Here is a 13,991-nt window from a genome sequence, read left to right as displayed (position 1 = left end):
ATTATGGTTTCGTGGATAATCAACTTGTTTAGGAATGTATATTTTACAACTTGAACTTTTAAAATAAAACTTTTCTCCACTGATTACGAGATGGTTGCATTACACCCTCCCCCCCCCCCCCCCCCCCAACATCAGTGACATGTAATTTTAAGTTAAAAGTTAGAAGTGCCAAAATTAATAAACAAATGTTTTTTTTGCGAAGCTTTGTTTAAGAGGACCATCCATGAAGTGATTCTAAGCATCTTCCAGCATTGACCCATAGTATTTTTTTAGTAAATATACTAGGTTTATGTTTAATATTTGCTTTATCGACAATAAAGTTAGGTTTCACCATGGTTTTATATGAAAAAACTTTGAAATGTTAAGCATTGTTTGGTGCAATATCATCGGATGTTTTGATGAGTTCAAACTGTTGTTTAAAAGCTTTAACACAAAAGTATATTATTTTGATTAAAAATGTATATTTAGAAGAAGGGTTGGTAACTTGTAAACAGTTTAATTAATGTACTTTTGCAATTTACAACATTTGATGCTTTTCTACAGTGTTATTTTATTTAGTCCTTTGAACTCAAGAAAGCATTTGATGATATTGCTTTAAAAATTGCTTTACATTGCTATAAATTTTTTTTTTCATTTAAAACCATGGTGAAAACTAACTTTTAGCAAATATTAAACATAAAAGTGATAAAACTAGTATATTTACTAAAAATGCTGGAAGATGCTTAGAATCACTTGCTCTGGTTCGTGGATAGTCCCCTTTTGTTCGGTAAAAACTTATTTCTTTACCAAAATATAAACAAAAGTTTTGTATCCATGCTTGAAATTCCTTTTTAATTTGATCAGATTAGTCAGATTATTGTGTCTGATTGACCATCTATGGATATAAATCAATATTATATTCTTCGTGGATTTATCTTGTTATCTTCCTTTTTAGGCTGTCGGCATCAGACGAGCCAGAGCTGAATCCAGATGGAAATGTGATGAAAAAAGCTGCCTCGCTGGCTCAAGTGGCTCAAGTGGCTCAGGTATACTTTCTAATTAATTTCCTCCCTTTGGGGACTATGCACGAACGAAATCAAGTGATGTTTAGTAACTTTCAGCAGTGATGTTTAGCTGGAACGTGTTTAACATCACTTGCTCTTGTTCGTACTTAGTCCTGTTTTTTGTTTGAAAATACTTGAAAAAAGCTGGCTCAAGTGGTTCTTGTATACTTTTTAATTTTCTCTAAAGGGACTATGCACGAACTAAAGCAAGTGATATTTTGCACCTTCCAGCAGTGATGTTAGGCATCTTCTTGGTTACACCAACATACAATCCAAAAACATAATTCTCTACTTTAGTAAACATTGAAAACGGCTTAAAGGTTGTTAATTCTTGTAGAGTGATGTATACTCAAGTCAACGAGTGTTGCCAACTGTGGACAGACTTCCACCAGATAGAAAGTTGTCTCTACCTGACCAGGATAGAAAATTATCGCTGCCAGCTAGCCAGGAATATATGCATACACGTCTTTCTTGTTGACAACGCAGCATTTTATTGAAAAGGATATGTCCATACTTCCGTCCAATGGTCCGTCACACAGATTGTTGATAAAAATATTCATCTCTTGAAGACTTGAATAATAAAAAAAAAATTAAATATTGTAGATTAAATTCAAACCTATTGTTTGGGGACTAGTGTAATAACAGCCCAATGTCCCATCCCTTCCTTACCCTTGTTTATTATGATTGCATATATGAAACCAGGATACTGCAAGTAAACGAACTCCTAGCGAAACGTCACCCGCAGCTGGCAAAAGAACAACAAGCGAAACATCACCAACCAAAACTAGAAAAGTTTCAGATAATTTAGAAGTAAGGATTTTATTTTTCGTCGATGGAGAAATACATATTTTAAAGAACAATCTAAATTGATTACAAGTATCCCACAAATGTCATAACGTTACATCATTTATTATCTTAGGCTTGAAATATTAATTTACTAAAAAACAAGGAAGAGAACATCCATAAAGCAAAGCTTTAAAATCAGAAGGAAGGACAAGTGTCAGAACTTATGAAGCAGAATATTTATTCATAAATCTAAGAAAAATCAAAGATTTTGTTGCTAAATTGCGTAAATAGGAAAGATTTGCTTTAAAAAAATGATAATGAATATTCTTGTTTGTAGATTGGAAAAAAATGTTTATTTTAGGAAGGAATAGTTGGATCAAAACTGAAGAATACTCTCAACTCATTAATCAACGACGATGCCTGCCTTAAATTATCTCTAAATCAAAAGGTAATTTAAAGGGAATGGACGTTAAAAAGGATGAGCCTTAAACTATTTTGGTTCGTACTCCATCAAAATATTTGTTAAAATTTGAATATACCTACACAAGAAAATAACTCCCAATAATGGAGATAAATATCGTAGATTAAATCACAAACTTACGGTTAACCTAAAGGGAATGAATACCAAAAAATGATTGTCTTTAGGTGCTAAACTTTAATAAAGGGACAGTGCACGAACAAGAGCAACTGATTTTAATCACCTTTCAGCAGTGATGATAGACATTTTTGATTAAGTGTAATCAGGTTTTCAGGCTATTTGTCGTTCATATAAACAGATCAATAAACAAAAAAAACTTACTCGAGTGAAGAAGTAAAAGACAAACACACACCATCTATTTGAATAATAGCTAGCTACACGATATGTATTTGTACTCTGTATTTGGACTTAAATAAACCGACAGGCTTACAAAGTACCATCTCATTAAAAAAAAACTACCTTTTTTTACTAAATAACTTATTATTTAGGACTTCAATTACATATCTGTGAAGATGATCGACTACTTAATAAGTATTGGTGTACTCCAATCTCAATGTGGGGCTCATTATAAGGTAATCATTATTTTCCAGTATCGCTTCCAAACAAATTAATATCCGGTACATTAGAACCGGTTCTCAGCCATACTGAAAAATTATGTATAGCATCGTATTAAATTAAGTTTTATACGAATATAAAAATGTACAATCATAAGATTAAGACAATTTTTTAGCCCGTGATTTCGGCATCTTGGGGGTAACAAAACTGGTTTTAATCTTGTAATTGTATAATTTTATATCCGTGGAAAGCTGTTTATGATACGATGCGATAGTATGGCTTCGATAATTATTCTGAGAAATCATGTATCGTATCGTATTGTTATACAGACAATTTTTCACGCATATTGAAATAAAAATTTTAAAATTATTACCAAAAATTAAAAATTCTCTTTTCTCCTAATTGCTTGCTGTCATATTAGACTATTTGATAAATTGATATTATATCCTTATATAAAAGTAATAGGATATCTGTCTGTCTGTGTACCGCAGGATTTCTATATGATTCTCCTTTACAATAAAGCTTCTTATAGGTCCTGGAAGGTTTGTAACTATTTTGGGGGAGGGCACCACCACCTTATATAGAGAAATCGCCCCAATTACCTTCCTTGGTTTTTTTCTTTCTTTTAAAACTAAATTGATTAGGTAGGGGGTTGGGTCGACTTCCCCTCTTTTACCCCCCCAACTCAAATGTCCCAAAAGGCCTCCAGGGGCGTAGCCAATAGTAAAATTAAAAAGATGAATGCAAAATGATATTTTAATTCTAATGAATAAGAATGCAAATATAATACAGCTCTGTAGTTTCTTTTAGTTGCACATTGACTTTCACAATGAAGTAATAGTTATTTCTCGCATTATATTATAAACAGCTTTCCGTGGATATAAAATGTACAATTGTAAGATTAAAACCAGTATTTTAGCCCCGAGATTCCGAAGGCACGGGCCGGGCTAAAATTACTGGTTTAATCTTCTGATTGTACATTTTTATATTCGTAGAAAAATTACTGGTTTAATCTTCTGATTGTACATTTTTATATTCGTAGAAAACTGGATATAATACGATGCTTGACATGATTTTTTCGTATTGAGAACCGGTTCTAATCCACCGGATATTAATCGGATTCGAATGAATACGAGATAATGTTTTAATATTTAATATTAAAATTTACAACAAGAAGAATTTTGTCCATATATGGCGCAGCAATAACAAGCTAACCCTGTTACAATCAGTTAGGTGCATGAAATTTCTTATAGGATTTTTTTGAGAATTAGCTCATTTTAAAGGAATAGTCCGATTCGTGGCAACGCCCCTTAAGGGGCGATTCGTCGTATTTTCAAAGTGGCTTTTGATAGGTTATTTTAGGTTTTATTGAGTTAGGTGATTGCCCCACATGGTTAGAGCCTCCCGCAGCGGCTAGAAGTAGGAGGAAAGCTACTGGAAAAATACGACGAATCGCCCCTTAAGGGGCATTGCCACGAAAGGGACTATACCCAAAATTTCTTATAGGATTTTTTGATAATTAGCTCATTTTTATAAATTTGTAATGTCATTTTGTCTGTTTTTAATATTTCCCGATTGAGTTCTCCATATTAACGAAGCTGCACAATCACATTTATAATGGTTGTTGGTTATTTCATTTTTAAATTTTAGTTTTAGTATGATATGCTTTAAGTTGTTTTTACTTTTTTTACCCCTTATAATACAGAGCCCCAAGATGCTAGTGGCGCAACCTCTTGCAACCCAAGAGCTAAGAGCGCAACCTTTAGTTTGTGTATACAAGCAAAAGTTTAGTGACAGAGTGCTGAACGGAGACACCCTAGTTATAGAGAAGCTACACTATTAATAAGCAGAACGTACGGAAGCGCCAAAAATATATAAATCGTTGCTTGTAAAAAAAAAGTAAATTACTAATTTAATCCTTATTTACTTTTTGCTGGTGAGAAAAGAATATTTCCAGTATGGCTTCCAAACCGATTCATATCCGCTGGTGTAGACGCACTAAAAAATCATTATAGCATCGTATTAAAGACAATTTTCCGCGAATATTAAAATAAAAATCATAAGAGTCCTAGCATTTTTGTTACCCGGGGCTATGCACAACGGGGCTTACAAAACTGGTTTAATCTTAAATTTTTCGTTGTAATATTCGCGGAAAGCTGTCTATAAAACGATGCAATAATAACTAAATATTTGGAGATAAGAAAATATTTAGTTTTATTGTAACAGTTTTAATTTAAACTCTTAACAGTGAATAAAACATATTATATTATGTCCATAGTAGCGTAGTAATAACAATAGAAATAAAAAGAACAGTAAAGCTGGGTGACATTTTTAGTTTGAAATTATTATATCACCTAATACTAACTGTATTTACATTTGATTTAGTGAAATTTATAATTTTGAATTTTAAAAATCTACAATAGTAATGATGGCTGATAAAGATATATTTAATGTATTAATGTAGTTCGTCTGTTCATCGGACATAAATCCTATTATATAAAGTAGTAAGGAATTTTTTGTCTGAAGCTTAAGATCTCAGTAACTACTAAACTGATCAAGTTCTCCACTTTAGGGATGCTTTCATGCCCTTGGATGGTTTTTTATATTTACGTCTTGGGGATGGTTTTTGGCTATATTCAGCCCTATCTCTACCCCTTCGAAAACAGGATCCCTAGATGCTGCGAGCGTAGCCGCTAGTTAGTTATAGAATAGCTGCGCTACTCAAATGTGTATTTTAGAAGATTTTTCCTTCAAGAAAATGAAGTTTTCTTATTCTGTGATGTTTTTGTAAAAAAAAATTCTCGCAAATGGCTGGAGAAAATGATTTATTTATGGACTTTCAGTATGCTAAAGGCTGGTTCAAAGTTTCGGTAAATACCTAATAATGGATTTAATATTTCTTGGATGCTACACCAGATTTTCATATACATTAATAATTTGATATTTGCTGCTGCTTAAAATAACGATACCTCCCATCTACCATCCCCTCCCCCTCAAACTGGATGAACGAACTGACCAATATATGACAGGGAAAATAGCAACCTAAATTGACGACTGATTTTACTCGCTTAATATATCCATTTCTGTAATCTATATGTCTGTAAACGTTTCAGCTTTTTTGGGGGGCATCCCTTTGTAAATACCAATGTTGCCCCCCCCCCCCTCCCCGTAAAACAGCTGAAATTACAATTTAAATATTAACGGGGAAAATATTAATTTGTCGACTCATCCCTTGTCCCTGACTTCAACCCCATTGTTTTTGTAATCCGAGATTTTTATTTCATTCACATTTATTAGAAGCCAGGCCACTCTATATCTCACGATGTCCATATGTTATTTCGTCCGTGTGTCTTAAGCTTCTGCTTTTGTGACTTTTTCTCTTTTTAAAGAAGCATTTAATCTCAGTGAATTTTTGCTAAAGTGAAGTAGTATGCTAATTCTTTGGCTGGTTTTAGTCTATTTTACTGTCCTTCCTTTTTCATAGATGCACGAGGCTCAGCCGTTAGTAAAGACAATAAGTTGCTTAATGAATCAGAGATCTAAATGGCTAAGACAATGGCCAATAAATTGATGTACATCCCTAATGATTATACACAAAATTACCCCTTCTGTAGATTACAATTAGTGGTTGAAGCAATTTTGCCTATCGTCTGATTTTGGAGCTTCGCTCTTATGGATGTTGTCATACTTTGTTTAATTTCATTTACATTTATTCATAATTCAGTTTGATACTGTACTTCTAATTTTGAAACAATTATTATTTGTGAATTTTTTAAGTTTTAAAGTGGTATATTCTACATGAGGACATTTATGTCTAACTTAGTAGTATATTTGAACAAGTAACCACCTACTAGTGTTAAGCAAACCGCAGTGAAGTTTAATAATCGCCCACAGTCACAGTAGTTGTAGCTCTCTTTTTTCATACAGCTTACTTTGATTCAAAGGTTTAGATAAACCACCTTTTTTACAACAATCCCTTTTTACAATCTGTTTTTATTTATATTCATAAGTGTTTAAATTAAAATTATATATCAAAACAGAAAATAAATTTTAACAAAATCATCAAATTTGAGGGGTTTTTTTCAATAGAAGGAAGAAATTAATTTTCTTTTTGTTGAATTTAAAAAGAATCCTGAGAAAAATATAAATGGTACCTACTTACTTTTTTCAAAGTAATATCTAAATCCTTAATTAAGTTTCTCAAAACTTTTCTCTTATGAAAATTAAAATTTTGAGGATTCTTTTTAAAAAATTTAAGTACTATTTCATTCGTTTTTTTATCCTCTCACATTTTTCTCTATTTTTTTCCAGGGATGTATATTCTGCATGGGATCCCTGGCTCAGGGGGGGGGGGGGGGGGGAAATAAAAAATAAGTGGTTGGAGGGGAAAAATGTAAAAATTAAGAAACCTGAAAACATTTTTTCCATTTCGCCCCCCTCCTTGGTTAAAAAAACTAAAAAATGTGTGGTAGGAGGGATAAAATAAATAAAATATAGAGTTCTTTAAATATTTTTCTATTTCCCCCCCTACTTTTTAAGAAAAATCTAGGGGGGAAAAAAAAATAAAAATTTTGTAGCAGGGGAAAAAAATAAATCTTGTGCAGAATATACACCCCTGTTTTTTTCCCCAAGGAGCTGTAAAACATGGAGAAAATTTTTTTTCATTATGTACTCTTTATTCTCAAAACCTTGTACATAGAACCAAAAAGAAAATTATTAATGTAACGGTTAATTGTATTTATAACTACATATTTCCTGACCTAACCGGTTCTTAGCTCAAACTAATGATGTAAAATAAATAGAAATTGGTACTAGTGTGGTATGCGGCGGCTCTGGACCATGCAGAAACCAAGACATTATAGTGATGCTACGCACCTAGCTAAATCCTGTTATTCTACAATTATGAAGCCACCTGAAAAGATGTCAGATAACGGTACTGATTTTATCTCTCAGTTGTCCTGCAAATGGAGGGAGGGGTGTTACCCCTCCCTCTCCCATCTTAAGCACCGGAACCTTCCCCTTCAACCACCAAGTTATCAGCACCACCTCAACCCTGAGGATAAAGGATCTAAACCTGCCCTCACCTAATATAATCACCCCCACACAGACTGTTGTTGTCACAAGTAATCATCAAACCTTCCCTCTTTAGTACCCAGACCTACCACTCAACCCCTCTATGCTTATCTACCTATTGTGCTGCTCCATGGGCTATCCTGCCTGCCCCAGACAGGGATAGCCATCTACCTAACCATTGCAATTATCTATGTTTTACTGTATGATTTATCTTTAACTATCTTTATTCCTAATCCATATGCATTTATATTATGGTTAACTGTATTCTTAATCCCCCCCACCCTTTCCAGGGATGGGGGACCATGATTGCCCAAACTGACTATTGTATATGCATTACAATGCTTTTATGTTATGATTATTTATTCCTATCCATTGTAGTTAATGTTTGTTGTATATAGCTTTAGTATCCTTTACACCTTCAATAAAGTGACAACTGAAATAGATGTTGATTCTTGTCTAGTGAATGCTAGAGAAGCGTAGCTTCTCTATAGTAAGGTGTCCACGTCTGTTCACACTGCCGTAGTCTTTATTCGAACTCTGGTGTCTGCCATTTACCCTAGGCGGATACCACAACTTTGGTGTCAGCTGTGAGATTACGGCGAACCACTAGTGTAGAGCAGACGCGCATCTGAGGCTAAGGTACTCCCAGCAGTGAATCTGGCAAAACTGATGCAAGCAACCTGAATTACCCACCCTGGACAGCAAAGTTTAACTCTGCATCCGGCAGTTGTGGAAGCGAGACAGCGAAATTTGACGAATAACCGCGAGCAGCGCTGATATCTAACGGAGAATTGAGCGCCAAAAGGGCTGAAACAGGCCTGCGGACCGGCTGAAACAAGCCAAATAAGTGTAAACGGCTGAAAATAGGCCAATTTTACTGCAAGAGATAGCAGGATCCGAACCAGTGGCGCTAGCAGGACGGGACATTCCCTGCCGCCATCAGCTGGATTTGGATAAGCGGCGCTAGCAGGACGGGACATTCCCTGCCGCCGATAGGCTGAAACACGCCACATAGCTGCAAGCGGCGCTAGCAGGACGGGACATTCCCTGCCGCCGATAGGCTGAAACATGCCACATAGCTGCAAGCTGCGAGCTAACATACGAGTGTAGTGCACCAGAACAGAGAAAAACTACGTCAACTCCGAGTATCCTGAGAAGCTACAACGCAGCCACCCATCTAGAAAAACAGATATTATGTTACATTGCAGGGATTACCACCCTGGTGTTATGGCCAAACAATAGATTTATGAGCAAAGCTTGGCAAACAAATTGTTGTGTTGTGATAAATCTAAGAATAGAACAGGCTTGGATTATTGTGTATTGTGATAACAGCTAAAAATAGAACAGAGTTGGTAAACAAATCTGTTATGCAATTGTGATAAGGACAAAAATAGAAGCTAGATGTAATATAATAAAGACCCTGATATACAATCAAAACATCTCAAGCCCACAGCACAATAACAATACACCCCTTATTCCAAGGGAAGGGGAGGAGCCCCTCTCCATTGAAGGCAAATACAATCAGGGTGATATAATAGATAAGCCTAGGATTAAGAAGAAAAGGCCCTATTACACCAGCACACAGTTACCCCCCCCCTCACAGGGGGAACGGACGGAGTTACCCCCGTCCCCTCACGCGCTCCCCCCCTTCCTACCCACACTAGACTAAGTCCGTCTGTAGTGTGGAGCTAGCGATCGGACACACAGAGCGCCATTCACGGGTAGCGCAACAGAGTGCGGAAAATATCATAAATCCAACGGACGAAGCGGACCAATGAGAGAGCGAGTTGAGGGGTGAGAGCGCGTTTTCCCCGTGTGCGCGGATTTGACGGCGCGGACGCGCGTTACAAGGACAGGAGATTCCACACACACACACACACACACCCACACAGGAGAGGGGCCATTCTATAGCATACAACAGAGATATTTTTTTAGGAAAAAAAACTTGCAAGCTCCTCCCTCCCTGTCTACAGTGTGATAAGGAAAACTAAACCAGTTCCTTAAACCCGCTCAGACCCTCAACATCTTCCTAGCCTGCCAACCCTACTTCAAAGCTGAATGGTTAGTGAAACAAATATATGTATATATAAATACCCAAGTGATAAATAAGGTTGTTTTTTTTGTATCATGGGTACAAGTAAGTGAATACTAACCTCACCAAAACAACACTGGAAACTGATATGGTAACTGAACGAAAGTACGCCCACCCTGTGGACATAGCCTGACTTGCTGCCCCACACTGGGCAGTGGTGGTGTGTACCTGGACCATCGACCTTCATAGTTGTGAACTATATACAGAGGAAGCGTGATTTTTTTGGAGCAAGGAGGAAAAGCTAGCTAGCTCTGGGGATATTCCTATACACGTATATATATATATATGGGCGTGTAGCCATGTATATATATAGATAGCCTACCTATCCATATATCCACTAGCGGATACGCTCCTAGAGACATCTGTGGATACCTAACATATTCCCTGTTACCTTTAAGCTAAGATCCGCTGGTTACCACAGACATCAAGAGCTATACTGGAAAGGAGAACAACTCAGGCTCAACAGTTAAACAAGACGCTGGCACCAACCGACCAACCCCCTGCTACTTATCATGGGGGCTCGCCAGCCACAGAAACTCTTGAGCCAGGAGGACCGAGCCTACGGCTACGTGGACTACCACCCTAATTACACAGCTATAGTATTTATACTAGGGGTGAGCCGGCTCGAACCTCCTTGCGGTGCGGCTACTCTATTCTGCTCCTATATCTACAAGATACTGCTTCTGTTATTACTTTGGCCTACTGTGTTGAGTACAGTGAACATCAAACACATGCCAGGTCACAGACCCCTGGTCCCTGAGATGCCCTTGTCTGGAAGGGTGACTGAATGTCCGCTGCACAGCTCCTGTTCAGTTGGTGCTCAACGTACGAGAAATAGCAATACTGGACTGGGGATTGCTGAACCTGTAGGTGTCCTCCTGGGGGTGTTGAACGATGCAACTGAGCCTAATGAGAAGGTGACAAGCTTCAGAGACTTAGTGGCCAGCCCCAAGATGGACACTACTACCAGAACTGAGACTCCAAAGGGGCCCAGCCCTAGGGCAAGTACCACCTGTTTCTGGGGTGGAAAGGTCCTCCCTGGCACTGGCCTCACCAATCTGGAGGATGGGGAGCTGTCCCAGGGGAATAGGCCCTTCACCCAGATGCCCGACGCGTACCTGGGGGTGGGGGAGCCGCCACCCAAGCCTCCCTGGGAGCCCCCAGGCATGGAATGACTGGGGACCGGCCTAAGGATGGGGACTGGTGACCTGCTGCAGTGGAAGACTTTACCCAGCACGGAGGGAGCAGGGTTGACCAGCAGCAGTGAGGCTGTCCCCCCACACTCCAAGACCAAATGCCGCTACTTTGTTGAACCACTGCACATGTCCCAGCCAAGTTCCCCCATGCTGCTGAAGATGGAGGCCCACCAAGATGCAGAGCTCAAACTAGGGAAGTCAATAAGAAGGCCACCCCCTGCCAAAACCAGAACCACCGCAGGGGCTCCCCACCAGCAGCTGACGGAGCCTGGCAGGGACGCAATACCAGCTGGCAACTCTGGCCCAACTCAGGTGGCTACCAACAGTCTGCTGACAGTCCGGAATACAGTTCAGGCTACCATCAGTATGGCATCTTCTGGGCCTTGCTGGTCCACCTGTGGGTACCTGTCCACACACTGGCCACAGGTACCCCCCAGAGATCATAGCCCCCTTTCCGACTGGCACCATCAACGGCCTTTGCTACCAACTACCTGGCATACCCAGAGGCAGGATCCCTCATGTGGAGAAGCACCTGCAGAAGCTAAGGCCGAGGCCGGCCTCGCCACCCAGGGGAGGAGAGCCGCTGTTGGATGGAAGGAACCTGTGTGTATGGGGAGGAGGCTGAATGTAACCAAGGAGCCACCACAAGCAGCCCAGCACCGCCTGACCCCTAGTAGGGGAGACCCTGTTTGTCAGCTGGTGCCCCAACTGGAGGAGGAGAGACCTGGCAGGTTGATACACCCTGGGGAAGCCGGCCTGATGGGACCCAGCTGGACGAAGGGGCGCTGCCGCTTCAACGGCCACACAGCCGCCAAGTGTAGAACCGGTTGGGACCAAGCAACGAAGAAACACCAGGCCGCCCAACAACCTGCATGCAACCAGTCTGCCACCCAGGTCCACCTGGAGGGAGATGCCCAGCCGTCACCCCAACTAGCTGCCGCCGCTGGGGCCGCGGCTACCCAGGAGTCTGTGCCTCAGATTGGGACCATAGTGGCCAGGATCAACGTGCTGGGAGGAGCGGCTGAACCCAACCGGGTTGGCCTGGACCTCAGCCTCAATCACAGGGGACCGGTGTCCGTAACCCCTGTCACCCCCAGCAAGAGCCGAGGGGCGCTACCCAGCGAGTCTGAGTCGATGTATGGGACGCCAACCGGCGTCGCCACCTGGAAGGAACGAGAGGTGCTTCCCTGCACCACCAAGCTGATGTCTGGGGCGACAACCGTCGCCGCCACCTGTGAAGACTGGGGGGTGCTATCCAGCGCCCCACGCTGGTGCCTGGGGCGACAACCGTCGCCGCCACCGAGAGACCTGGACCCCTGTGAAGACTGGGGGGTGCTATCCAGCGCCCCCACACTGGTGCCTGGGGCGACAACCGTCGCCGCCACCGAGATACCTGGACCCCGGAATGAGCCCGCAGCCCCAGAGGAAGGGGTGACACCCGTCACCCCCAGCCAGCCAGAGCCCCCAGCCAGCAGGGAGAGTCCAGCTGTCCCTCACCCTCAACTGCATCCAGCTGTCTACCTCCCTCAACCAAGCCAGGGTAATTGTATTGCACTGGTGTACCAGGAAGTTTGGGCTGGGCCAAACTTGCCTGCGCCCCCTGCATCTGCCCCAGGAGCCAGAGTATCAGCCATTACCAGCCAAACTGAAGAAGCTTTGACCGCTGCCTGGGGAGTAACACAACTAGATGCGCCAAGTGCCGAGCCTACCCATAGAAGTAGAGGATCCCCAACAATTATGTCTACCCAGGATGGAGACAATGTGCCTGGACCCCTTCAGGCTAGGGGAGGAAATCCTGAGCCTTGTGCCTCCAGTCCACTAGCAGCAGTGTCCGTGGATGGGCCTGTCTCCCAGCCAACTAGAGCGGAGCCACCCTTGCAGATCCAAGACAGCCTCCGGCATAAAGGGTGGACTGTTACCTTTCCCTACCCCGCAGGTCGGACTGCCATGCACCACCCTGCCAATGTCCAGAATGAGCCTGAAGGAGGCAACGCTCCTACAGTATGGCAACCACCACCTGCCCGCGTTGACAGAGACCCTGGAAGCCGAATGAACCTGACCAGCCCCGAGGGCGAAGAAACTGCGCCTGCATCCAGCAGCCAGCCTGCCAGCAGCAAGGTGACCGACACGATGGAGACCACCAGCCCAGTGGAGAAACCTGCAGAGGTGTATACCAGGCGGCTGTTGGTCCAAGCCCCCTCATGTGCTGTGCCACCCCTGGAGGTTGCCAGGGTGGCCTCAGAGGTACACATCCAACGGCCAGAAGATCCAACAGGACCAGCTACTCCAGCAGATATAGCCGATGCCGTTAGACCTGGGGAGGGCTGGAGTCCACCACCGTCCAGCAACTGGTATCCTGGCGGACCCATTCCACAAGGACAACAAACTGAAGGCCGCAACCACTGTCGGAAGTCTGGCGGTGCAGACAACCCCTCCAGCCTTCCGAGGGGAGAGTTGTGGTATGCGGCGGCTCTGGACCATGCAGAAACCAAGACATTATAGTGATGCTACGCACCTAGCTAAATCCTGTTATTCTACAATTATGAAGCCACCTGAAAAGATGTCAGATAACGGTACTGATTTTATCTCTCAGTTGTCCTGCAAATGGAGGGAGGGGTGTTACCCCTCCCTCTCCCATCTTAAGCACCGGAACCTTCCCCTTCAACCACCAAGTTATCAGCACCACCTCAACCCTGAGGATAAAGGATCTAAACCTGCCCTCACCTAATATAATCACCCCCACACAGACTGTTGTTGTCACAAGTAAT

General features: G+C 41.6%; 1 protein-coding gene across 1 annotated transcript in view; it reads left to right on the top strand.

The window, feature by feature from the left end:
- Nucleotides 1–13,991, top strand: part of LOC145331802 (uncharacterized) — a 60,521-nt gene that overhangs the window by 25,087 nt on the left and 21,443 nt on the right. Inside the window, exons 15-19 of the mRNA XM_080176646.1 lie at nucleotides 935–1,025; nucleotides 1,381–1,493; nucleotides 1,748–1,853; nucleotides 2,191–2,277; nucleotides 2,796–2,879. Coding sequence (XP_080032772.1) covers nucleotides 935–1,025; nucleotides 1,381–1,493; nucleotides 1,748–1,853; nucleotides 2,191–2,277; nucleotides 2,796–2,879 — 481 coding nt within the window. The remainder of the gene's footprint in view (nucleotides 1–934; nucleotides 1,026–1,380; nucleotides 1,494–1,747; nucleotides 1,854–2,190; nucleotides 2,278–2,795; nucleotides 2,880–13,991) is intronic.

This window comes from Acartia tonsa, chromosome 11 (assembly GCF_053477335.1).
Source record: "Acartia tonsa isolate MP-2025a chromosome 11, ASM5347733v1, whole genome shotgun sequence".
NCBI classification, from domain to species: Eukaryota; Metazoa; Arthropoda; class Copepoda; order Calanoida; family Acartiidae; genus Acartia; species Acartia tonsa.
Note: the sequence above shows the minus strand (reverse complement) of the source record. Positions and strands in the feature narration are given on the sequence as shown.